We start from the raw sequence: 27,332 nt of genomic DNA on the forward strand, positions 1-27,332 counted from the left end.
CTTCTTCTTCCTTCCAGTGTGCAAATGTAAGCGTACTTTGTTCCCCAGAGCTCTCCTTCCCCAGCCCTACCATGGCTCAGGGACATGCACTGTGTTCCCTGAGATCCCCGAGGGAAGAGTCAGAAAGCCTTGTGTTCCTGGGGGCCCTCACCTTGGGTCCCCAAACATCAGTGCAGACCTTGGCTCTCATGTGTTCCTCCTCCTTGAAATTCCCTCTCCTTCTGATGCAAGGGCCCTACTTGTTCCTGGTTCCTCCCTGTGTCTTGCGTGTCCCAGAACTCCTCCTTCCTGTCCTTCCTGTAGTAGCCCTGTTTCCTGCTCTGCAGTCTTTGCTCTCCGCTCCCTCAGCCTGGAGGCAGCTGTTCTCCCACTCTGTGATTTACTTGGTGGCCTCCTCGGCTGTTCTCCCAGCCATTCTGCCTCGAACCCCACCACCCCTGCCTTTATAGGAAGGGACATCATTCTGTCCACTGTTGGGCCCTCAGTGCTCAGAGCTCTGGGTGTCACATAGGTGGCACCATGAAATGCTTGTTGAATGACTGGCCGAGTGAAATGAGTGAATTCCTAAGCATTTGGATATGAACAGGCAGAGGAGAATGTAGAATGACGTGGGTTTCTGGCCTAGACGCTGTGGAAAGTAATACCACGCAAGAGGAAACATTGGTTTGGTGGGAAGGACAGCAGCTCGCTAAGGGCATGTCGACTTTGAATGCCTGAGAGCCATCCGGGAAGAAGTAAGAAGGGGGCAAATGAAAGTCGGCATGGGCCATGGGGATCGTGAGTCATTGGTGAGGCCTGGGAGCGAGGTGAAGGGGAAGGCAGACTCTGAGGAGGCCCAGCCAGAGGCTGGAGAGCTGCCCATGGTGGAGATGGGAGGAAGGGCTGGGAGGTCAGCCTGGGGCACAGGAGAGCGCAGCGCAGAGGACCCGTGCCAGCAGCCCCAGGCGCATCATGGCCGAGAGCCCTGGCCTTGGCAGCTGGGTGTCACTGCAGGCTGTGGTGGACCAGGTGGCAAGTGGCGGGTGAGGGGACCAAAGTCAGGGAATTGAAGCCATGAACGCAGGCTCCGTTCCCAAGAAGCTGTGGAAGTAGGAGAGGCAAGGAACATGGGGCGAAGGCAGATATTTTCTTGAAGATGCAGGAGATTTGACACATTTCTGTCTTAAGAGATAGGAAATGACAGGGAAGGAGTTGAAAATATAGGAGAGAAGTTGGTTGTTTTGCAAGTTGGTCTTGAAGGTGAGAGGGTGAATCCAGAGCCTAAGTGGAGAGAAGACAAAAATGTGTGATCCTTTGGGGCAGAGTGGCAAGACACAAGGAATGGGCCACCGCCCTAAGTGCTCACGCTGACTGCTTCTCTGTGATGAGGAAGCCGAGCTGCTGCCGAAGGGCTGGGGAGACAGGGAGGGGACGGAGGGGACCCCGCCAGGACCCCGCAGGACCAGGCAGCATGCACACTGCTCAGGTGCTGGGCTGGAGCCCTGAGTGGATGATGGTGAGATCTTCCTGTCCTGAGCCTCCTGCGTGTGGGGCAAGGGCTCCCCGGATCCAGTTGTGGGTTTGCTACAGGGAGATCAGTGAGGGCCATGGACAGGGTCCCCTCTGAGTGTGTTTCTTGTCTGTCCCCTGCTTTCATAAAAGCATCGCCCACCAAAACTTTTTATTTTTTTATTTTTTTGGTACCGCGGCTTGAACTCTGGTTCTTGCGCTTGCGCAGCAGGCGGCAAAACCACTGAGCTAAATCCCTGGCCAAAAAAGGTCTTTGTTTATTTTTTTATTTTTTATTTTTTGGTACCGGGGCTCAAACTCGGAACCTTGTGCTTGCGAGGCAGGCGCCGGACCCACTGAGCTAAATCCCTGTCCTACTGCCAAAACTTTTAAAAAAGCGATCCTGGACTCACATTTGATTCCCTTTCCTCTCAAGCCTGTTGCTGTGACCTTTGCAGTCGTCCCTTCCTCCTTTGGTGCTGCCCGGGTATCTTTTCTTTCCCCTGCTGCACACACAGGACCAGGCGTGACGCTCTTCTGGAAAATCTGCCTGTAGCTAGGATCAGACCAGTATTTCTTTTAGCAGAGCTTTGTTGCCAAAGCCTTTTAAGACTCAGATCCTCAGCTTCCCCTCTTACTTCTCCACTGCCCGGTGCCATGGGCTACACACACACACACACACACACACACACACTCACACTCACATATGCACACACATGTGCACACACGCACGCTCACATGCGCACGCACACGCACACACACACACACACACACTCCTGGCTATCCTGTATGTGGCATTGTTTGCTGCCTCTGAGCCTTTGCTTGCTCTTTTCCTTCTGCTCACCGGGCCTCGCCTCCTGCCTACTTCTCTGCATCCCCCCCGCCTTGTTTCATTCATCTTTCCATCCATACCTTATGTGTCAGTGATCCCTGTAAGATCATGGCTTCTGTCCTGCATCCCACCTGTCTGTTCCCCCAGCTCAGTAGAGTGGCCCACTTGGTCCCCAGCAAATGCTTCTATGAGTCTCCTGCCTGCCTCACACTACTTCCCTCTCTTTGTGCCTATAGCCGCCCTCTGTAACTCAGGCCATGATTTATTTATTTTCTTCCTTTAGGTTTTTTTGAGACAGGGTCTCACTGTGTATTCCAGGCTGCCTTGAATTCACTGTGTAGGCCAGTCTGGCCTCAAACTCTTGGTGACCCTCCTGCCTCAGCTTCCTGAGTGCTGGGATTACAGGAGTGTGCCACCACTTGCCATTTCCAAATTGATTAAGTGTTGATTAATTCCATTATGATCAGAGAATATACTGCTTCATTCCTTTTAAATACACTGGAGTTTGTTTGTGGCTTAGAATGGCTTTTTCTTGGAAAATGCAACATACATCCTTGAAAAGAAAGTCTCTGTTTCTTGCTGAGTGCAGTGGCATCAGGCAGCTGCTGCCGGGCTGCTGGCCTAGTGCTGTGTCTTCCCCGAGAGCGCCTGTCTGCGTGCTCTGTCCATCAGCTGAGCAAGGCATGTTGGCCTCTCCAGTTGGGATGGTGGACTTCATTGATTTGCCTGCCAACTTGTTTTTTAAGTTTTTTTTTTAAAAGCACTGAATTTTAAAGGGTAGTTTTGGACAAGGCAGGTTAGGGTATTATATGCACCTGTGAGCTGTCCTTTTACTTTTAACCTGTTTCTTAATATGTAAATTGTGTGATTTGTTGGTTTTCTTTTTGCAGCACTGGAATCGAACCCAGGACCTCACACATGCTAGGCAAGTGATCTACCACTGAGCTACACCCAACCATTTTTTTAAATGTTGAGACAGGCTCTTGCTAAATTGCCCAGGCTGGCTGCAAACTTGAGGTCCTCCTGCCTCGGCCTCCCAAGTAGCTGGGATTACAGACATGTGCCACCGTGCTTGGCTTGAAGGGTGTTCCTTACAGACATCTTTATCCAGTCTGTCTCTCCCTTTTACAGTGGACCCTCCAGTTACGACTAGCCTAACATATGAACAGCTTGGGTTATAACCGTAATTTTAACTTATGAACAAAGTCTTGAGTTATAACTCAGATGCCAGCCACTTGTGCTTCCAGATGGTCTCAGATACAGATTTAACCCTTGAAGAGTTCTGGAAGGAACATGACAGCATCCTTTCCTGTGTGGGGTTAATTGAGATATCTTGGGCCCGTGTCTCTCTGAGGACACTGAGATCTGCCCATGTACAGGGGAGAGACCCTGAAGGCTGTGTAGAGGAGCCTGAGGGTTCAGTTGACCAACTAGAGTTACAACCAGCCCTTGGGAACTAATTGAGTTTGTAAGTCAAGGGTACACTGTACTTTGAATTTTCAGGCTTATTCACACTTAATTTTAATTTTAGGGATAGTTGGGCAAAGGCTATTATCTTACTGTGTCATTTATTATTTCATCTTGTTCTTTTTTCCTTTTTTCTTCTTCTTTTGAGTTGAATATTTTCCCCTGGTAAACTGATCACTTATTTTATCACCTATTTGCACATTAGTTGTACCTCTTCATTTCATTTCATTAGTGGATGCTGTAGACAGATTTATCAACCTTGACACTGTTGACATCTAGGTTAGGCCAGATAATTCTTGTTGAGAGGACTGCCCTAAGAGTGGAAGGATATTTAGCAGCATGCACAGCCCTCACCCATTCACTAGATTCCACTAGGACTCTTTCCCAGGTGTCACAACCAACAGTGTCCCCAGACATTGCCTATGTCCTCCTGGGTGCACGATTGCCCCTACTTGAAAAATACTGCTCTGGGTTCTAGTTTACAATATTCACCTTTAACTTAACATAGTCTACACAAGTAATACTATATCATTTTATGTATAATACAAGAACCCTGAATCACTGATTTCGTTTCCTTTTCATATTTTGGTGCTAATATCATCATACATTCATTTTGACCTAAGTTAGGAACTCTGTAGTATACTTTTATTAATATATCTGGAAAATCTTCATATACTTAGCAGTTCATCAGTATACTTTTAAATAAGCCATAACTCAAAGAAATCAGAAGAGAAATTGGAAAATAGTTTGACTGGAATGCAAATGAGAATGTAACATTAAAATTTGTGAGATTCAGCTCAAGCAATACTTGGAGGAGAAAACATAGCTTTAAATGATGATATTAGAAAAGGAGAAAGTTTTAAAGATCCAGTCTAGACTTCCAGTTTTCATTGCCATGTGTAATGAGCTTAGAAGTTGCCACTCCATCCTGACAGTAAGCAAAAGGCTGAGCAGACTGAGAAACCAGCAGCTCTTCTTGGATCTGTTAAGAGAGAGGAAGACACAGGGCAAACCCCCAAGATGGAGAGGTGAACAAATAAAGGGAGCCCCACTTACCAGAGAAAAGGTTCTGGAGCAGAACCTACCGCAGGAGCCAGGGCTAGGGTAGGAGAAGCTCCAGTGTAAAGAACAACCTGCTGGAACCTCAGTGGACCTGTCTGTTAGAGACTGCAGGAGACGCCACACTTCTGTGGATTTTACCTCCAGGAACACAACAACAGTCTCAAAGCAGTACTGGAGGTAACCCCCTCCCCAGAAAGAATAGAATCAAGTATTTAGCATTGAGAAAAATCTACCAGCCTTAAATTCTATACCCTGCAAAATTATCCTTCAAAAGGAAAAGTAAAGACTTTCTCAGACAAATAAAAATGAGGGAATTTGTTCCCAGAGCACCTACCTGCCTTGCAAGAAATATTAAAAAGAAATTCTGTAGAGAAAAGGAAAATGACATAGGTCAAAAACTCAGATCTACATAAAGAAATGAAGAGCACTGAACAAGGATTAAGTGAAGGTAAAATAAAACTTTTTCATTTTTCTTATCCTTATTGATCTAACAGATAAAAATCAAGTATATAAAGATCAGCTTCACAGATGTTTAAAGAGGGGGGTAACTATAAGATGATAATTAACTGTATGCACATAATGCTGTGGGTACACTAACTGGACCAAAACATAGGAGACATCTTTAATAACTGTAACAATAGATTTCCCCCTCACTTCCCCAAAATACACCAGACAAATAGACAAATAACCAGGCTCTGTTATGCTTTTCTTGCATGTCGTAGTGAAAACTGTTCATTTATTTGAATAACAAAAGTTCTCGTTTTCTCCTTGGCCTTGCCAATATGGAAATCTTAAAAAGTAAACATAAGGGCTGGGGATTTGGCTCAGTGGTTTTGCTGCCTGCTGCGCAAGCGCAAGGACCCGAGTTCAATCCCAGGTACAAAAAAAAAAAAAAGTAAACACAAAATATCAAACATAGCTATTAGATCTCACTTTCATTTCTCTAGTATCAGGTGCTATTCCTTGTCAAATTCAAGATTTTTTTCCCAAAACTCATTAATGTTTAAAAAGTATTTTGGCATGTTAGGATTTAACTTTGGAACAAATTTTGAAACACATGAGTATGTTCATATGCAACGTAATATTCAGCTTTTGTATTATTTTTCCACTTTATACATGTTATATTTGCAATATTCTTGTTCCACAAACATTTCAAATATCTTATGTAATAAGTATACATAATTTTTAAACTAGTAGAGAGGGCTGGGGATTTAGCTCAGTGGTTCCGCCACCTGCCTCCCAAGCACAAGGACCCAAGTTCGATCCCTGGTACCAAAAAACAAAAGACAAAAACAAACAAACAAAATAAACTAGTAGAGAGAGGCAAATGTAATGAAAAAATATGTGAAAACACCTCAGTCTGAAAGAAGGACCAGCTGAGGATTTAGCTCAGTGGTTTCGCCGGCTGCTGCACAAGTGCAAGGACCCGAGTTTGATCCCCAGTACCAAAAAAAAAAAGTTATGAGAGAAGGATGACCAGAAAATACATATATGGAAAACTGCATGACAAATAAGAAGCACATATAATGTAAAAGTGGCAAAAAAAAATTCACGATCCCGCCAAGTTTAACCCCACAGTTAAAAAGTAAAGACTGCCATATTGGATAGCCCTAGCTGATCCTGTTTATAACAGACACACTTAAAACCTGAGTACACAGAGATGAAGTAGAAAAAGATGGAAAGAAATCTACTAGTGATGTACAAAGAAAACCAATATATTTTTAGTGATGTCTGACAAGCAGATTTTAAGGTAGATAACGTAACCAAATTTAAAGAGAATCACTAGCTTATTATTAGAATGGTCAATTCATTGGGAAATATACTTCTAAACATTTTTACAAATAATCAGTTTCAAAATATATAAAACGACACTTGACAGAAATAATAAAGACAAAAAATTATAAGTTCATCATCATTTTCAGTTAATTTATCTTTCTCAGGACATTATAGAACAAACAGACCAGAAATTCAGTAAAACTATAGAAAATTTGAATAGCACAGGTAATGTTTGCTCTGGTAATCATACCTAGAATACAGTACTCACAAATGAAGCATATTAATTATTCTAAAGCACACAGAAAATGTTTATAAATACTGACTTTGTATTGAAGTCATTAAGCATAATTAAAAAATCATTGGCCAGGCATGGCGGCACACGCCTGTAATCCCAGCACTGGGGAGGCTGAGGCAGGAGGAATCCAAGTGTTTGAGGCCAGCCTAAGCTACATAGTGAGTTTAAGGCCAGCCTGAATTGCAGAGTGAGAGACTCTGTCTCAAAAAACCTTAAAAAAAACATTGGTGTCACATAGATCATATTTTTAGATCACAGTGTAATTATATAAGAAGTAATTGCAAAGCTGGGTGTGGTAGTGTAGGGTGCAATCCCAGCATTTGGGAGGCTGAGGCAGGAGGATTACTTTGAGTTTGAGGCCACCTTGGGCTACATAGTAAGCTCAAGGCCAACCTGAACTACATAACAGGACCCTGTCTCAAAAAAAAAAAAAAAAGTAATTACCAAAAAGTTTTAAGAAAAATTCAACACATTTGGAAATTTTAAATACACTTCTCATTACATGCCTGCCACATAAACAAAATTAGAGTCCAACGGTATCAAATTGCCTTCTCTTCTCCACCTCCACTGGAGGATCCGTGGTCCAGATGAACACCATAAATCAGGAGAAACTTTTGCCTCCTGTTACTACCTTGAAGGATGAGTAAATCCCCAACCGCCTCGTGGTGGCTGTGTTTACTCCGCCTACTCTGTTGTTGCCATACAAGATGTTGCCTTAGGCTTAGGGTTCACGCTCCTGCTGCTTTCCTTACACCCTCTGACCTTTGCCTCGTGCTGACCTATTGGCGGCCTGCAGGGAGCCAGAGTACTCAGAAGCCAATACTGTCAGGGCTGTCCTCAGAAAGGCAGTAGGCTTCTCCAGTGCATGGAATTCCCATGGGGCAGATAGCTGGGCCCGTGGACAGCACTGTCTCTGCTCATGGGCTGGAGGAGCCGATGGCACTTCCAGCACTTCAGTCCCAGTGTGGTCCCATAATCCCTTGCTTAGCACCTCAAGCACAATTGACAACAGATAATAACTTTTAAAGAGTAGTTTACTCAAGATTAGAGGAAAACAAAACAGGAAGCAACAGAAAGCATCCAACGTTGCCCCTTGGCCCCAGATCCCAGCCCACCTGGGACCTGCCCCTCACCGTGAGCATCCCGGGTACCCACCTTAGGTCCTAGAGGGAGACCTGGGTCCTGCATGTGGCATTCTGCAGTTCCCACTTCCTGTCCCAGGGGTACCCAGGTCCTGGACTGCAGGCCCCGGCACGAGCAGCAGAAGCAGCAGAAGCAGCAGAAGGCCATCTGGGTGTGCGGCCATCTCACAGAAGACCTGCTCTGTGTGTTCCTCCGTAGCATCAGCTGTGTGAAAGATGCCGCCCCTGCACGCACTGCACAGCGTATTTCACCGAGTCTCAGCCCTCACAGACTCTGTCTGCGAGAGGTAGAAAGGTGGGCTTCTAGGCTCTTGTCACTTGGGTCATCGGATGGGAAACAGGCTTTACAGAGTCCTCGGTGCCTTAGTGTTCTACTGTGGGCTGACAGAGCCACCCTGCGGCTTCCTCATCTAGTGATTCAATCAAGCACAGATTTGAGATACTGTTTCTTTAAAACTCAAATCTCTATCGAATATGTACAGAATGGTTCCTTGTCATTGTTCCCTAAGTGATACAACGTAACAACGCCGGTAGTTGGCATTGTGTTAGGTATTGTAAGTGAGTGATCCAGACTGGTGTGGAGGTTAAGGAATGCGCATGGGCTCTATGCAGACTACACCATTCAGCCCAGGGACTCGAGTACCCTGGGCTGTGGCGGCTGACGGTCCTGGAAGCAGTCCCCAGAGGACACCGAGGGATGGCCATGTTCTGAGGTTGCCGCAGCAGCCTGCGTGCTTGCTGCCTTAGTACAGACCACTTCTCTCAACCATTCTTCTCACTTTGACTTGTCTTTTTCTCAGCTTGCCAGCTACTGATCTTGCAATAGTTCTACCGTCAGGCCCTCCCTAGCCTTTTGGGATTTGTGTCTTAAGACGGCATATGGATTCTCCTAGCCTGAAGATAGTTGGTTATTTTCCCTGCTTTGTCCACTTCCAGGAGCTGGATCCTGAAATGCCCATTTTCAAAGGGATGTCCTTCCCTAAAAATAGAGCACTGTACTATGAGAGGCAACTCGGACTTAATTAGGAAAGTTTACTTGGTTAGCTGTTAGAAACATATACCATATGTAGCTTAAAAATAAGATCACGCACCATTTAACCAAAAACTATGTTTAAAATCTACTCTTTGTGAAAGGAACCTTGATCATTCTTCAGTAGATTTTGAAAAAGAAAAATTCCACTTCAGGGTGATTTTCCACTTGGATACATTTCTGGGTTTTGTCTCTGACATCTTCATAATGCCCAGTGCTTCAAATGCTGTTCCTCCTACGTTCCTCTTCCTTGTGAAGTCATTTCTAATCCCAGTTTTGAAACACTGATTGTTTTTCCTCTTATAGTCTCTTATGTCAGAAGGCATTTTGACCTTAGGCAAATCCCAGGCAACCTAAGCACTTGATCTCAGACAAACCTTATTTTCATAGCAGGGCCTCAAGATAGGAAGCAAAATGGAAAATTCTGTAGATCTGTTAGCCCAAAGGAAGTGCATGTCTTCTCCATTCATTTGGGGCATTGGTGAGTGAACAGTTTTAACTGTCCTTGATGTATGATCATTATTTTACTGGATTGTATCTTGACTCAAAAAGTCCAAATAACTGAATAGTCATGTGAGGACTCTGGCATGGAAGTGGGCTTCTGGAATGCTTGCCAGTGAGTTCCTGTTTTGAGGACAGAGGATCTAAGTGGAAAGATTAAGTAGGGAGACAGCTCCACCCCTCTAAGTCTTATTCCTATGTTCCATTCAAATCTCGCTAGCCTGATTTCTGTGGGGTCTGGGCTTTGAAAATTCTTTTTTCATGGATGTCTCAGTGCACCTTGTTAAACCAAATTTGGATTCTGGCCTGTTCAGCTGCTTCCAGCTCTACTGATTGGTTCCAGTTTCCTTGCTCATTAAAGCCAAGATAATCTGGCACCTACCATGCAGGCATCCTCAAGCATCTGGCAGCAAGGTAGGGCTGGAAGCAGCTGAGAAGCCTCAGTGACCCAGCACGCCCACTGCATGGCACCAGGCAGCAGTGTGGACCAGAGAGCACAGGGCGGAGCAGGGGAGCAGGCTTCTTGCCTCCTTGTCTTTGCCTCTGCTACACATGTCTGTGATTTCTCTGAACTTCTCTTTCCTCAGCTATAAAATAGTGGTTTGAATTGTACATTTTCTCAAGTGTCTCTTAGCTCCAAATTGCCAAGTATATGAAGAACTAAAAGAGCTAAGCCCCTTTTATGGCTGTTGTTGCAAAAACACAACTGAGCTTTAACAGTAGCCATAATACTGGTGCTTTTCCATAAAAGTAGACAACATGACAACAGAATGGGAAGGGACTACCCATATTCCAGAGGAAAAGAGGGTCTTCTTCATGCCTCACTTTCCCTGGTCTATAAAACTAGAATGACAATACCTGACTCAAAATTAGCAAGATTTAGTGAGATTTAGTTCTGGCACTCAGAACGGTGCCTGCTGAACAGGACATGTTCAGTGAAAGCTATTAACATAAATTGGAAAGATTAAATTGACCTGGCATTGTAGCAAAGGTTACACTGAAGTGATAAATGTTTAATTGCTGTTCAGAAGCTAAGATGGCAACAGAATAGAGGATCTAGACACAGACCCACATGTATAGAGTCACTTGGTTTCCAGGAAAGATGGCACTGCAGTATATTAAGAAAAGAGCTTTTTCAGTGAATGGAACTGAATCAGTTGGATATCCATATGGATGAAAATCGGTTTAGATCCCTACTTTACAACATATGTAAAAATGATCCCATGGAACTCATAGATCTCGGGGTGAAAGGTAAAATACCAACACCTCAGGAAGATAGCATGAGAAGATTAACCTCAGGACCTTAGGGTAGGCACAGATTTCTTAAGAGGGGCACAAAAAATGAACCTTTAAGTAAAGACAGATAAATTAGATTTTATTAAAATTAAGAACTTCTGTTTATAAGAAGAGCCCATTAAGACTGTTGAAAAGGCAAGCCACAGAGTAGGAGATATTTGTAATGAATAGAGCCAGAAAAAGATTCCTATCAAGAACGGGCACCTCATAAAGAAGGCAGCCTGTGGTCAAAAACATGAAAAAGTATTCAACATCATTATTCTACAGGGAAGGTGAACATTAAAACCACATAGGATAGTAGTGTGTTCCCACTGGAATAATGAACATTTTTAAAGTTGACAATTTCAAATGCTAGTGGGGGTGTGGAGCAATTAGAACTCTCGCACACTGCTATAGGAGCATGGGCTGGTGCAGCCACTTTGGGAACCATTGTAACATATGGAATAAAGCACCACGAACCAGCAATTTCACCCTTAGGTGTGTATTCAAAAGGAATGAGTACGTACATATAAAAATGTTCATAGCAACATTGTTACAGCAAAAACTGAAAACAACCCAAGTACCTATCAACAATTAAAAATGAATAATGGCATATTCTTATAATTATTATATAGCAGTAGTATGAAGCATATTCTAAACACAACATGGATGAATCTCAAAAGAATCCAGACCACTCCTCCACCAAAAATAGTACATGCTACATATGTGTAATCTCAGCACTCAGAAGGCTGGGACAGGAGGACCACAAGTTCAAGGGCAGCCTGGGCAACTTACTGAAACCCTGTCTCAAAATAAACAATAAAAAGGGCCAGGGGTGTAACTCAGTGGTACAGTGCTTGCCTAGCATGGGAGAGGCTCTGAATTTGATCTGCAGCATCAAAACAAAACAATAACATATACTATATGAACCTTTTTATGCAAAGGACAAAGAAAGGTAAATTTGAACTGTGATTATAGATTATATACAGGCCAGAAAAATAGTTTGTGGTTCTCCTTAGTGGGTATAAAAACAGGGAGGAGGCACGAGAACAGCTTCTAGAATTCTGTTCATGTTCTGTTTATGTTCTGAGTGGTGGCTACCTAAGAGTTTTCACTTTGTACAGATTCACTGAGCTGTGCATGTAAAGTTTGTATATTATCTGTTTTATGCCTCAATAAAAACTTTATTTTAAAAAGTGAAAGGCTACACAAAAAGTGGAAACAGCCCAAATGTCTATCAATTGATGAGTGAATGGATAGGTAAATGTGATATATCTGTGTAGTAGAAAATCATTCACCCATAAAAAGAAATGAAGTACAGTATGGGTGTGTGCAGTAACACAGTGAATTCTGAGGTGAAATGCAAGGTGAAAGGAGGTGACATTGAACATCGATTGGTTTCATCTCCATGAGGTGTCTAGCATAGACACATCTACAGAGGTAGAAAGCTGATTTGGTTGCCTGGGGCTGGCAGGCCTGGGGGAATTAGAGAGGCACTGAAAATAGATGTGAGGTTTCTTTTGGGGGTGATGAAACTATTCTAAAATTGACTGTGGTGATGATTGCACAACTCTGTGGCTTACTAAAAGCCATTCAGTTGCACACTTGCAGCGAAAGACTTGTACAGCATGAGAAAGTCAGGATCTTGACAGGTGCAGTAATGATTACATAGAGCCAAGGGCCACACCATCCCTCTGTGATAGTGAAGACCGCCCGAGCAGGAGGCAGACAGCGTTGAGTCCTGGCCCTGCTGTTCACTGACAGTGTGATGCTGGGCAAGTCCCCTAACCTCACCAAGCCCGAATGTCTTTGTCTGTAAAATGTAACCCCATATCATATAACCGGGGTGAAGAGTGGCATTTAATCAGGGAGTGTTTGCGTCTCTTGCATGTGCCAGGTACCTAAATGATACCTGTTGGCAGAATCCTCCAGGAGATTGCCTCTGGAGAGGTCCAACTCCAGTTTCATGAGAGGCAGCAGCCGAATGGAAGGGTGGGTCACAAGGACAGGACAAGACATCTTCCCCCAAGTGTCATACCAGTGTCTATTGCAGAATACAAAATCATGCTCATATTATGACCTTAGATACTAATGTTGAGTTATATTCTGCTATTAAGAAAAGGAAGTATATAATACATTTATAGAGGATTTCCATCCAGAAGTACTAAAACCATAAAGGGTTGATGATTAAAGGGTTGGCATTCAGCTACCGAGAAAATTTGGTAATTCAGAATACTCAATATGAAAACCTAGTTTATAGAAACCGGAAAATTGAGTAACAGCTGTAACTGACATATAGTCAATTCAAAAATAGAAAGTGACCAGTAACTACAAGAGTGCATAGCAAGGGTTTTTGTTTTTTTGGTTTTTGTTTTTCTTTTTTCAGTAGGAGGGATCAAACTCAGGACCTTGGGTTTATGAGGCAGGTGTAGTGCCACTGAGCTAAATCCTCGGCCCATGGTTTTTATTTCAAAAAATATTTATTGTCCTGATAAAGGAGTCACTTTTAGTCATGGTGAAAATCATGCCATATTCTACTTATTTATCTTAAAATTTGTGTTCTGCTGAGTGCAAGAGCACATATCTGTAATCCCAGCACTCAGGAGGCTGAGGCTGGAGGACTCCCAAGTTTCAGGCCAGCCTGAGCTACATAGTAAGACTGTCTCAAAAAAATAAAAAAGTGTGCTCTGAAAAATACCTGTATACTCTTTAAAATTTTTTAAATTGGGAGCACTTGTAGCTACAAGAATTAAGAATGAAGCAAGTGTAAGTTCATCAAATCTTGGATACTAAGGGGCGACTCTCCATAAGGCAGTGGGAAAGAGCTTAGGCTGTGGAGCCAGACCATGCTGCAAGGTATCTGACCTCCATGGGCCTCAGCTTCTTCATCTGCAGAAAATATCTGTCTCGTGGCATTGGAAGATTAAACATATTAGTGCAAAGTGCTTTAAAAAGCATGCACTCACAGGCCAGGGATGTTGCCCAGTGGTAGAGCACTTGCCTAGCATGTATAAGGCCCTGTGTTTGATACCCAGTACCCTACACATACACACACACACACACACGCACACACCCCACACACAGGTAAGTAGTCAATAGGCCGTTATTGTGGCAGATTCCTGTCATGAGCACACATAAATTATGGGTGTAATTTTTACTCTTGTAAATTCTTGGGAAATCAGAAAATGTTTTCTCCATTATGCAAAGAAGTTAATTAATGAAGGAAATTGAGTAATTAGGTCCAAAAAGAGCTAATTGGTGAGAAATGGTGAGAAAATAACAACCCAAAAAGGTATTTTCAGAGTGAGAGAAAAGCCATTACAGTACTGGTTTTTGTCATCAGGATATATAAAGCAATGAGCTTTACCTCTCTGAAGTTGAGGTGAATATGAATGTTTTAATTTCTAGTGAAAGGAAGGCCAGGATTGAATTAAACCGTGGGTAATTACAGTTAACTTTCAGTGAATAGATATTTAAAGATAGGTAGATGTTTATATTTCTTTGAAATGTTGAAAATTATGCATCTCTTATGTTTGGCTTTTAGAGACTAGTAATTACAGCTTGTTAATAGAGAGGCTTTTTAAAATAGGAAAATATGCAAAGAAGTGTGAAAGTATGCTGGAAGTGTGTTGTCAAACCTAGAAGTGAGTCCTGCTGGAACTGCACAGCATTCCCAGCAGTCCCACAGGCGTGAGAAAGGCTGGGTTGCCCAGGCTCGCCATGCCCACCAGAGGCTGTAAAAGCACTGACAACAAACCCCACACAGGCTGCTGCAAACAGGGGTCTCCTTTCTGGCATGGGGTAGTCATTTCCTCCTGAGAAGGGCTATGCCCTGTGCCTGCTCCGTTTTCAGTGCTCACCTTTCTAGAGCTTGCTTGCTAAGTGCTGTAGGCACCACTAGCCACCAGAAATGGTCACAGGCTGGTCAGGGGCTGCTTCTTGGTGTGTGCCAGGGACTCAGGGGAGATGGAGGTGGCTGGGGTGGGCACAGCAACTCATTAGTATGCTTGCCTTTTTAGTCCAAGGCTGAACCAAGAAACACATTTATCATAGAACAACTGCAATTTACATATAAACCAAAGAAATTCACAGTCCTCTCAAAGAAAACTGTTGTTACTGTCTTCATATATTTCTTTCCAGACATTTTAAGCCAGATTTGCATGTTTTATTTTACACTTTTTAATCTTTATTGCTTTTCCCAGCCTTTGAAAACTGAAAACCAGTACAGATGTATACAATGTGCAGAGGAGCAATCCTGTATCTCCAAATTCCAGAGGCCACCACGGGGGACATTTTTATTCTACTTTTTTTAAGCCATAACTTTCTCCTTCTGTCTCTTTTGGCTGCTCTTTCTTTAAAACTTTTACCTAGTTTTACTTAACTGAATTTGTCCTTTACAAATTTTTTTCTTTCCTTGGCCTCAGCCCTGCTTTTTTTTTTTTTTAATTTTTGGACGGAGAATTTTGAACATGTACAAAAGCGGACAGAATCGAATAATGAAACCCCTTGTTCCCATCACCCAGCCCCTGCCACCCTCAGACCTTGCCAGTCAGCTGCACCCCCTGCCCCAGCCCTTGTGGCATCGACCTGCTAACTTTGTGGCCACCTTCAGAGGTTCTTGGGAGCCCCTGAGCTTCACTCTCCCTCGGCCCAGGGCAAGGGCCAAGTGCCTGTGCACGGTGCTCTGTCCTGAGCCTGACCGGCTGGCCTGGGCTTTCCTCGCTCACTCCTGCGATGCCTGGAAATTCCCAGATGCTGGGTGTGCCAGCCTCACAGGTTCAGCTCCATGTTCTTCCTGCTAATGAAGGAGGCCATTGCTCAAATCTTTTGGAAGGGGAAAAGTGGAATTTACTACCTGGGTGTTCCTCTTCCATGCTGTTCATATAAATTTAAACTAAGATTCCTGAGAATCAGATGGAACATGACAAAAATTGCTGTGTGGGCAGTTTCGCTGAGTACTTGCAGATTGATAGAGCGCTTTGTAGTAATGAAGGGAAAAGGTTCTCAAACGCTCAGTTCCAGAAGGTGAGCTCACTCCTTAAGGCGCCTGCAACTAAAGATCCTCCTTAACCCTTCGCTGGGTGGCAGAAAGGAAAATATAAAGTAAATGCACAGACCCTTCAAAGCCTGGCCTGGGAGGGGACCGAGACGTCATCCCACATGGACCCCTCCTCATGCAGAGACCCTGCAGAGCATCCAGGTTTTCATGTCCCAGGAATCTTTGTTTTACTTTGATTTCTTTTAAATTTACGAAATATCCTCAAACCCTCACCACGTCATGGCTGTGGAACACTGCCGTGGCATGCCGTCCTGGTGATCAGCTTTGGCGTGAGATTGCATAACGAAGTACCACGCAGAACTGGAAGACGTCAGTTTGAATTGTCCTTACCTAGCAACTCAATCAGTATTTCCACTGAAGGCAGTGGGCATTTGTTTACCCCAAGTGAAAGAGGGAGTTTATTGTGTGGCCACAGGTGATCCTAGCCCAGTTGTTTTTCGGCTGTTGAGTCTGTCTCTGGAAGTCAGTGGGACCAGCCGAAGCCAGGGCCTGCGTTCCCGCTAGATGGGCCACCCTAGGGGAAGCCTTGCCGTGGCACTGTTCCAACAGCAGGAGGACCTTTCCCTCAGTCTCTCCTTTGGGTTGCCCTCTCAGAACATTGCTTTCTGTCTCTTGAGGCTCATCTTGTTGGAAAGACTGGCCACAGTCAAGAGAGTGACCCACGTGACAGCATCATGTTCCCATCACAGGCCAGATGGAAGCCCGTGGAACCCAGCACCTATCGTAAGCAGGGGGGCAGATGGCACTTCTTTCATCACCGGCCTGTGTTTACACACATACTACTTCTCAATTTGTTGGTTTGCCCGTTGGTCCCATTCCTGAGAGACTAACCTTCGTCAGGCTTTCAGTACAGTGACCAGAGACTGTATTAGGAGACCCTTGTTTTGGTCAGCTGTCCCACTGCTGGACACAATACCTGACCCCATGACTTAACGGAGGAGAGATTTCATTTGGCTCATGGTTTTAGGCAGCTCAGTCTGTGGTCAGCTGGCTCCAGGTCCAAAACAGCATAGTAGAAGGGTGTGGAAGTTGCTGAATTCATGGTGGCCATAAAGCAGGGCAGGGGAGCAGCACTAGAGAGGAATGGGTGAGGGACCAGATACAGTCCCTACGGCCACACCTTCGGACACACCCAGAAGTGGGCTTCACTGATGCCCTGGGCAGCTCCCAAGCCAATCAAGCCGACACAGTCAAGCTAGCCACCACATGGCTGCTGTGCAGAGTCAAAGTGGCTGCAGGAGAATGTGACTATGTTGTGTCCTGGTAATACTCTCCGGTGGTTTCCCATTTCAGTGGAAGTAAAATTTACCTGCATTGTCCTGACAGCAGGGCCTCTCCCATCACAGGCCTCCTGCTTCCTGCCCTCCCCTTCTCCCCAGCCTTCTCACACCAAGCTTGCCCCACCTGGCCTTTTTCTCCAGCATGATGTGGTCCTTTCTAGAGCTTCAGGTCTTTGCATATCCCTGTCCAGACCTACAGGAAGCCAGGCATGCTCCACACCTTGCCCCATGCCTTTTCCAGAGTCCTCCTAGTCTTAAGTGCCCTTGACATTTATCTGTCTACATGTTGTTATTCTCGCCTTGCTCGAATGCAAGCTCCACTGGAGAAGAAACCTTCCTTTTCAGTCTCTTTTACTTGCATGTCCCAGTGCCTAGAGAAGTTTCTGACACACAGTATGGGCTCAATTCGTGTTTGTTGAACGGCTGAATGAAGGACGGGAGTTGTTAGGAGCATGTTTGAGGGAGGTGTTCAGGGCTGTGAGGTGACACAAAGACAAGGTATATGGGTGTCACTTGAAGGAGGGATGCTCCGGGGTCTGTGTACTGGCTCTCTACATAGTGACAGCCAGTGCTGCCTTCTCAGCAGAGCCCAGCTCTGCTCCACTCATTTCTCCTAGCTGGATCACCATTCTCTGAGGAAGCAGGCTTGTCCCAGGCAGCCCCAAGAGCCAGAACTGGAGCCAATCAATGGGAATCCCAGGGAGAGACACATTTTGGCTTTAAAAGAGACATAAATATGCCAGACATGGTAGGTCACGCCTCTAATTCCAGCACTTAGGAGGTTGAGGCAGGAAGATCACCATGAGTTCAAGCCCCAGCCTTGAGCAGGGGAGCAGAGGAGAGAGCCCCTGAGCTGGGAGCCATCCAAGGAGGCCATCGCCCGTACAGTGACAGGGCGCAGCTGGCACTTAGGAAGGGCCAGGAGGGTTGAAAGTGTGCAGGGCAGACTGGCCTGAGGAGGAGCTTTGTTGGGATCACCTCGCTGGGGAACAGTGACAGAAGATAGGGTACAGAGGAGAAGCAGAAGAAGCACGATAAAGCGGGGAGGGCGTGTTTTAGAAAGGGCGCTGCCTTCACTATGGAAATGGGCTGGAGAAGTGTAGGGAAACTGTGGTGGTCCTGGCAGGGGACAGGGGGCCAGGAGGAAGGGGAGCAGATTAAAGAGAAGCCTGGAAGGTGGTGTCCACGGGTTGATCAGGAGGCCCGAGGGGTCCTGGGCTTCTTTTTGGTTTGGCCGGGGGAGGGTGCCAGTGTTGGATTGCTGGGCAGCAGCTCCACTTGCTGGGTGGGAACACAGGGAAAGAAGTGGTTCTGATGAGCCGGGGCACAAGGAGGTGAGAGTGAGGTGCTTGGGGCCCCTCTGAGGCAGTTCCCAGCAGGTGCGAGTGGTACGGAGCAGGAGACCAAAGCCCAGGCGCAGTGCTTACCCACAAGTGGAGACTGTGGTCCAGGGGGAGAAGGCAGCAGGCAGAGCTCAGAGGCAAGGCCCTGGCACCTGCAGCGGGGCTGAGAAGCAGCAGTGTACAGGGCAGATAGCTGGCCTGAGGAGGAAGGAGGGTTTCAAGTTCCGAAGTCAGCAGGTTGGAGATGCTGCTCTCGGGACTAGCCAAGCAGGGCTTGGATTTAGTGGCGCAGGTCATTAGTGACCTGATGAGTGTGTTTAGCACCATCCTTGCCCTCCATCTGAATTCAGAGGGCTTCCAGGCATTGCTGGGTCTCAGTTGGTTCAGGCTGCTGTAACAGCACCACAGAGCAGGTGGCTTGCAAACAACAGTAACTGTTTCTCATGGTTCTGGAGGGCTGGAAATCCAAGGTCAAGGCATTGGCAAATCCAGAGTCAGGCGAGGGCCCACTTTCTGATTCATAGATGGTGACTTGCTGGGTCTGCGTGTGGCAGAAGGGACAGGGAGCTCTCTGTCTCTGGAAGGGCACTGGCCACATTGGTGAGCGCTGTCACCTCCCCCAGGCCCACCTCCAAGTGCCGTCTCACTGTGGGGATTAGCTTTCAGTTCGTGAACTCTGGGAGTCACAGGGCATGCAGTATGTTGCAGCATGGGACGTGATCGTCTGTGAGGAATGTCCCTTTGGGATTCAGAGAGCCCGTCACACTGTCTTGTCTCAGCAGTGGGTGGAGATGAGCTTGGTGGCCCAAGTCTGGAAGGTCCTGGTCTCACTCCTGGTAAGGGAAGCCTGCTGTCCCCACCTCCGCCAGGAGTACTGGCTCCCGGCTCCGTCCTTTGATCCGTGAAGACTGTCACTCCACAGGTGACTGTAAGCTAGGAATTTAGAAAGGAACGGCTGGGATTTTCAGGACTTACTCTTTTAATTAAAGAGAACTGGAGTTAAGGGCTTAGTGGTTGTTTTGCACTGAGGCCCTGCTACCAGTGGCAAAAGAGGTTGGCAGTGGGAACCAAAAGAGCCTTCAGGGACAGGGTGTGGCTGGGAATAAGGCTGGGAAAGGACTTCTGAATCCAAAGCTAAGAATGCAGCTTCCATTGAGTCATGAGAGCAAGGGAGGGATTTGGCCCACGGAGACCAAAAATCTAGACATCTTGTGCTAGAAGTGACTGTGTACATGGGGAGCAAAGCTCCCTTCCAACTTGGTTTTGAATCTGGGGCTTATCACATACCGGACAGGTTGCTTGGGATGAGGGACTCTGAACTCCCCCGAGCCTCAAGAGGATTCATTCCTTCAATGTAGTTTGTGTAGCTGCTGTCAGGGTTTATGTGGAACCCATTTTAAAATGACCACGCTGCCACCCTGATTATCATTTTTATGATCATCATTGCCAACATCCCATGGGTATAGTTGTCGTAGATTATGTAACATTCTTGTGTGTTCTCACTGTAGTTCACTTTGCTCCTGTGCGCTTCTGTCACCTTTTTCTGTCTTGTCCTGTTGTCATCAGGTGGGTAGATTGGACTTAGCGGTCCCAAAAGAGGTCATCACTTACGGATGCCCATGCTGGCATGAACCAGAGGCTGCATCCCATGGATCACAGACCCGTGCAAAGATGCGCTTTCTGACAACCAGAGCCCTTCAGAAATAGAGCAGCCCGCTCCAAGACAGTGTCCAGCCACCTGGACATGGTTGGGAAGTGGCCACAAGGGATGGGTCTGGCTTGGAGGCTGGTTTCGAAGGGCTGGTTCCTAAGCCCTGGCTTTAGATTCTTAATGTTAACATTGGAATTGAGTGGAGCTCATTTAAAAAGGGCTAGGGGGCTGTATCTCAGTGTGAAGGCCTTGGGTTTAATCCCCAGTACCACACACACACACAAAAAGACAAAAAACTCACAGGACTCCTCTTGGCCCCAGTAAATGAATTTATTCAAATTAAAATATTTTTAAAGGAATACTTTTCAATTTCTTTAATAGAAATTAAGAGGGAGTATTTTTTAAAACAATCATGTTGGTCCTCGATGTTCTGGCAGCGTACACTGCCTTTTGGAAGTATATTATTCTCTTTCATAGAATAAAATCCTCGGTGCCACTACCTCAAGAGTTCTGCAAGTTCACATTATGTAAATATATATAATAAAATATTTACTTAGGGTTTCCATAAAAATGTCCAGAGAATAAGAGAGTGTCTCTTTGCTGGTTTTAAAAGCTCTGCTGGGAATTTTGAGTGAAATTTAAGCCTCTCGAATGTGTTTTGTTTGGCCCCATCGTGTTTTATCTCCGGTAATGAACTCTTTGTCAGTTTGTCAATTTTCACGAAGGACAGAAAGTTCATGTGTAGTAACAACACAGAGTCCAGATTTAAAGTTATGGTTGATATCATGGTAGAATAATCCCCTCTTTTTTCCTTTCGTCAATATTTACCTGTGAGGCCAGTATATTATGATCCTGACTTCAAAAGAAGACACTTTATTTTACCTTCTCCAAGTGTTGGTTTTAGATACTTGAAATAGCAGAACCCAAAGCTGAGCGTCTGAGACTTCTGGCCCGGGTCACTTGGGGTCGAGTTCCTCCATCATGGCAGGCAGGTTCACTGCTTCTGGTGACCGAGTGACCTGGCTGCGTGCGGTCAGGGGGAGGCCACTGAACTCAGAGGAGGCTGGTTTCCCCCAGCACTGCAGGCTGCCCTTCCTGTCTGAGACAGCTCCCTTGTCTTGCCCCAGAGCCTTGGGTCCCAGAGAATTTCGAGGTTCCCTGAGGTGTTGTGTTACTAGGCAGGAAAACCCAAAGGATGCCCTGCAGAGGGATCTCTGAGTGTCAGAGCAGATGAAGAACGAGAAATCCAATTCTTTCCCTTGTCTGAGCCCCTTATTTTAAGCACCCTGTGCTTAAAAACTGAGGAAAGAGTATCCCCAAAGAAGCAGCAGCAGTGGGGGTAGGGTGGGGGATGGGTTGTAATAAAGTACTACAGACTTTACAGATAAAATGCATGACATCTTAGGACTGGCCATCCAGATGGCTGAGGAGTAACTGATGATGGTTAAGAAGCCCTTCGAGTCCACCTGGGTATGGTCAGAGCTCTTGGTGAGTCGGAATGGAAAGTGGACGGATTAGCTCAGGAGTGGCCCTGTCCATGAGCAGACGGCTCAGCGTCAGCTCAGTCTGGGGGTTCAAATGAGGTCGTCGTGATGCTCCTTCTACTCCTTAGACCTGTTCTTTTCTGTATAGGGCTAAGGATGTGGCAAAGATGTTACCAGGAGAGAGACCTCCTTCCCTAAATCCGTATCGGTCCCTGAGGAAGGGCCCAGGATAAATCAGCTTGGCTTATGTGGCTGTCTATGCCCAGCCCAGTCACTTCAGCAGGGCTGGTCTGGTGGAGCTGCGCTGGGTGTGTACCTCTATTTAAGCAGTGTCAGTCCTGTGCTCGCATGTCAGTGCATCTCTCTGCCCGTGATGCTGGCTTCAGACTACATGCTTACTTTACAGTCGACTCTTATATTCTCCCTACTTTGTGCATTTTCATGTACCTGTAAGCACATGTGTGTGTATGTACGTATATGTATATTTGATAGATGATTTACAGGATGTTCGAGAATAATCTTTGGGTTTTTAGCCTATTACCTCTCTACCGGTCAGGAACAATTTCACCAGCCAGGTGATTGGGCCACTTCTCTGGCAGAACTGGTGCAAAAGGCAGGACATGGCCAGAGACAGCTCCATGGGGAAGGGAAAGGGAAAAATGATGTAGGAGGGGAAAAAACAACAGCCAAACAAACCAATTCTTGATTCCTCTACTCAGCAAGTATTTAGTGAGCACACACTGCATGCTGGGCACTCTTCTAAGCCCGGGCATGAGTGCCACAGGAAGGTCCAAGTGCTGAGCTCACCCTGGAGGGGAGAAGCGAACTCAGGCATGTGAACCAGTGGAGAGATGCTGTGGTGTCTGATAGGGAGGTCGGCTCAGGGGCAGACCTCGGTCAGCATCAGCGGACATGCAGTCGGGGCTTATGCAGTGCAGGTGGAGGAGGCAGAGGGCAGGAGAACCTCTTCATGCTTGGGGTCTCTCTCAGATGACCCTTATAAGGAAAGATGGGTGTTGGTAGGCAGCCCCTGCTGGGATTACCCTGAGCATGGGAAGACACATGGGCCAGATGGACGTCTGAGTTGGGTGCAGTAAGGTGTGCTCAAGGGGTAGAAAGGTTTCCCACAGCTGTTGCATAGAGTGTATGGAGGATGGGGCCACATACTGACAGGGTAGACTGGGGCGAGACCTTGCAAAGATGTGTGGAGCAGGCTGAGGAGCAGGCTCCCTGGGAGCATGTTGAACTGTGGCAGCAGAAGTCTGGAGGGCTGGTGAGGGCACGGAGGCTGGGTAGGCAGCTGGAGTGGGTGGGCTGAAGGCTGGGGCCGTTGAGGGTGGTGGGAGGGGCAGGGCTTCCGGAGGCAGTGTCTTATGGCTGGCCCGGGCTTAACTCCCTTCTGTGACTCCGAAAGGGCTTATTTACCATCCAGAATGAGTTGTCTAGTTTTGCAAATCCACCAATGCCAACGTTTATTTAAAGACAAGCCTTTAGAAATGGAAAACAGCCTGTGAAAGTGGTTAATCTTGTTTGTTCACAGCCTGAAGCCTGTCATCTTTTGGTATACAGGAGGCAGTAGTGCAGGGGGGACCCCGGATGGTGGCCCCAGTCAAGGCCTGTGGCGTTCACAAGTGACAAACATTCTTGGAAAGCACTCCTGGGCCGGGAACACCCTGGCCATGCCAGCTAGGCTGATGGTCCTTCTTTGCATTCACAGGCACCTTCCAAGTGGGCGTCCACATCGCTGACGTGAGCTACTTTGTTCCTGAGGGATCTCAGCTGGATAAGGTGGCTGCCGAAAGAGCTACCAGTGTCTACTTGGTTCAGAAGGTAAAAAGCATCTCTAGTTTCTTAGATTTATTTTATCTCCCTTTTCTCAAAAAATTTTTTTTGAGGTACAGCAGTCTTCTCTGAATGTCTTCTTTCATATCTAGTGAGATCATTGAAAAACAGCGCTTGCCACTGGGAAAGTACTTGGCATCTGTTGTTGTGTGTTCTCCTAAAGATGCTGGGAAGACAGGCTTTCACCTCGGGCTCTTTTCAGAGGGGCCCTGTAGCTCACAACAGGCATTAAGCATCAGAAGGAAGTGGGGGGAAACACCTGCTTTCAAAGGACTGTCGCAGAGCAGGTCTCAGCACATTCAGTCCATGCCAGTCACCAGTTTTGGTGCCATTTGATTAGGACCCAGCCATACCTCCTGCCAGTGGCTACTTCACAAGACAGCAGCAGAGTAGAGTGATGACTTACTGTTTACTGTAGGCCTTCTAATAAGCCATTTTCAGCATCTGTTCTAGAGGGTGGGTGACAGTCTTGTCAGAAGGGGTCTCCCGTCAACTAGAGCTGTGACATTTTGAGCCAGAAGCTGCACCATCATCAGACCCAGTTTCAAGAAACAGAGTGGGCCGTAGGCATAGGTGACCTTTCTGCACAGCTACATCTGAGGCCATAACCTTCCAGGACCCCTTGAGAGAACAACTAGCTGTGCCCTCAGCTGAATGCAGAATCTCTCTGCTAGACTCCGCTATGTCAAACAAACCACGTTCCTCTCTGGCCACCATGGCCTCCATACTGACAACACTCCTTGTCCACAGCTTGCTTCATTCTTTACTACATGTGCTCATGTAGTGACTGGAGCTTCACTTTCTTCAGCATGGAGGAGCCAGTCAGTACTTACGGGGCAATGAGTTACCTTGGAGGACCCTGGATCTTCGGCAGGCCAAGGACAGGAGTGAGGACTTCAGCATGTGAGCAGTCTCACAGAGGACGTCCACATGAAGGATGTGGTGTGACATCCTCTGGGTTCCCACACACCATCTGCCAGAGCAAGAACTGAAGGACCAGTTCCTTAGGTTCTGGAAGTTTCCAAGGTCACTGAATCCACAGCCTGCCAATTTCACCCTCTATGGTGCCTCCACACATCCAGCCTGCCAACACTTGCCTGCAAAGCCAGAGAAGAGCATCAATGTGCCTAGTTCGTGACACCTGGCAGTGCCATAATTCACTGGCATTTGCTTTACTGGGAAAGGTGTGAGAAAGAGAGAGAACCAATTCTCACCCCCAGAGATGTGCAGAACCCACCAGCACAGCTGAAATAAAAAGAAAAAACCATGTATCCACAGCCTATGGAGTAATAATAGATTCTCAATGCTAGGAAAAGGCAAACTGCTAAAACCACTTTCGAAAACTGATAAATCTTTTAGAGCTGAATATGTGCATATCTTGTGGCTCAGCAATTGTACTTCTAGATATGTACCCAATAGAAATGTATACTATGTTTATTATGAAAAGCATGTTCATTGGAACACTATTCAGAATAGCCAAAAAAAAAAAAAAATCCTGGAAACTAATCAGTACCCATCACCTGTACAATGGACAAATAAATCATGACCCATTCACCCAGGCAGAGGCTGCACAACAACAAGGATGAACGGTAGACAGCCCCACAGTCATAAGGGCGAAGGAAACCAGGCACAAGAGTGCGCACTGTATGGTTCCATTTGAATAAGACCAAAATCAGGCCAAGCCAATCTGTGCCGCTGGAAGCCAGAGTAGTGGTCGCCCTTGGAGGAGAGAAGGCCTCGGGTGGTAGGGACGTCTGGTGAGACTCAGTGTGGTGCTAACTACATGAGTGTTCCATTTGCACAACCACATTAGCGTTTTATTTCTGACTTGTGCATTTGTCTGTATATATGTGTTATACTCAAATTTCTTGACACTTTTTGGGGGTTACCTCCACTTCACTCTGGCTCTGAGACCAAGAAACCACATCAGAGTCCAAATGCCTCCTTCCTAGCTCAGGCCTCCTGAGAACAGCTCTGATTCTGCACGTAGGCCCCGGCCCGTTGCACAGGACCTCAGGCTGGTCCTTCCTGCCTGGAAATGCTGTTGGCCAAACCCAGCCTTCACCTGGCCCAGGCCTCTTTGGGAAGGAAGATGAGACTCGGAAATTCCTTTTACATATAAAACTATAATGTTATGACAGAAAGAGAAATAGAAGCAAACTCTTAAACATTCATCTTTGAAGCAATCTCTTAAAGACCACATCAAGTGAATAAATGTGAACCATTCTCCTTATGTAGAAAGTTTAACTCTGAACCTGAAGAGTCAGGTTTGAATATTGAAGAATCATGGACGCAATTAGAAGTTCTCTGGAGCAGGTGGTTTTCTCTTGTCCAGCCGCTGCATTCTCCACTTATAACCAAGAACAACAGCATTTCAAAATGAGAAAGTGCAAAAGTAAACTTGGGCTAAATAACCGGGCATGTTGCTTTTCTGCTCCTTACTTGGTTCTTGCAATTGTCACCATTCCCAGTGTCTCTTTGGGCCCCTCGAGCCCTGCCGGCAGCATGGGGACAGGGCCCAGTGCCTGTGCTGCCCTCCCTGCCTCCCGCTTGGCAGGCGCCGCAACCTTGGACAGCAGCAGCCGCGCATTCTGATGCCTTTGAACCGCTGCTCCAACCTTCCTTCCTGCTCGTTTTTGTTCGTAAAGGACTGTGCCCAGGAACTTCTCTACTGCTTTCACTTCACTTTGCCTATAAAGGTCTTCTTAAAAGCTGGATGAGCTGCTTCTCCCCCTCCAGATTCCCTGGTTTCTCCTTTTGGCAGAATCATTCTCCCCAGCTTCATCACTTGGGCGGGGGGGGGTTGGGGGTTCCGGTTGATTTCCCATCTATAGGGACTGTAGCGCTGAGCTCCTTTCATTTAGATGCTGACCTATAAGTGACTGATGGTCAGAATTACAGTCTGAGCTGGGCTTGGGATTAGCCTGGAGAGCAGGACAAAACACAGTGAAACTAGACTTGGGTCCAAATCCCATCACGCTGACTTTTAAATAAAATTCTTTTTGTTGAGATTTTAGTCACAGTAATAAGTATTTGGTAACTCCTCTTAACAATTCGGTGTACTCAGGCAGAAAGTTCAACTTAAATCCCATGGAAAAACATTATCTTTGACAAAAGATGACTCTGTTAGGACAGGGAACAACTGTCTACCCAGACTTGGGCTGTCCCTTTGGGAAGGACACGACATTTACCCAGTTACTGTCTCCCCACTGTCTTCTCTCAGAGAGAAATACAATGTAATTTTAAGTTTTCAGGGAATTTTAAAAAATAAGTGAATTAGGTTTTAAAAGTAAAAGGAAACCTAAACAGTTGAAACCTAAACCTAAATTTTCTGCCTAGTGGCCCAACCACTCATGTTGTTTTAGGTGTGAAACAGCTCGAATGAAAGTTCGCTCATAAATCTCTACGATATTTTATTGGTACTGCTTTATAATAGAGATCAAAGATTGGGATTGGAAGCCTGTCTCCGTGTAGAGTCCAGGGAGTTTTAAGATGTTCCTTTCTGACACCAGCAGCTTGTCAGGGTGTTGATGTTTTGTTAATGTCAAACTGTGTGGCAAAGAGTTGATCAAATTCTGAATTCATGGAAGTGTTGATATGAAAAAGAAAACTCTTTAAACAGAGATGTTGGCTGGCAAATGAATTATCTAGCTCCTTTAAGTCGTTTCAGCATGTAAGTAGGAAGCTAGCTGAGGTAGCATGGTGTTGAACCCTTGATGTTCTCAAAAAAGAGGAGAAAGATTCACCAGGCCTTGAGGCTGCAGCTCTGGGCTATTGGTCACTGAGGGCGTGAGGGTTTTGGGTG

General features: G+C 46.1%; 1 protein-coding gene across 7 annotated transcripts in view; it reads left to right on the plus strand.

Moving 5' to 3' along the window:
- Positions 1-27,332, plus strand: part of Dis3l2 (DIS3 like 3'-5' exoribonuclease 2) — a 262,451-nt gene that overhangs the window by 156,123 nt on the left and 78,996 nt on the right. For all 7 annotated transcript variants that reach the window (XM_087209292.1, XM_087209293.1, XM_021247080.2 and 4 more), the window contains one exon: positions 23,403-23,515. In XM_087209292.1, coding sequence (XP_087065418.1) covers positions 23,403-23,515 — 113 coding nt within the window. The remainder of the gene's footprint in view (positions 1-23,402; positions 23,516-27,332) is intronic.

This window comes from Heterocephalus glaber, unplaced genomic scaffold, assembly GCF_053883595.1.
Source record: "Heterocephalus glaber isolate CG9 unplaced genomic scaffold, H.glaber_assembly_v1.0 deba00001004, whole genome shotgun sequence".
Classification (NCBI taxonomy): domain Eukaryota; kingdom Metazoa; phylum Chordata; class Mammalia; order Rodentia; family Bathyergidae; genus Heterocephalus; species Heterocephalus glaber.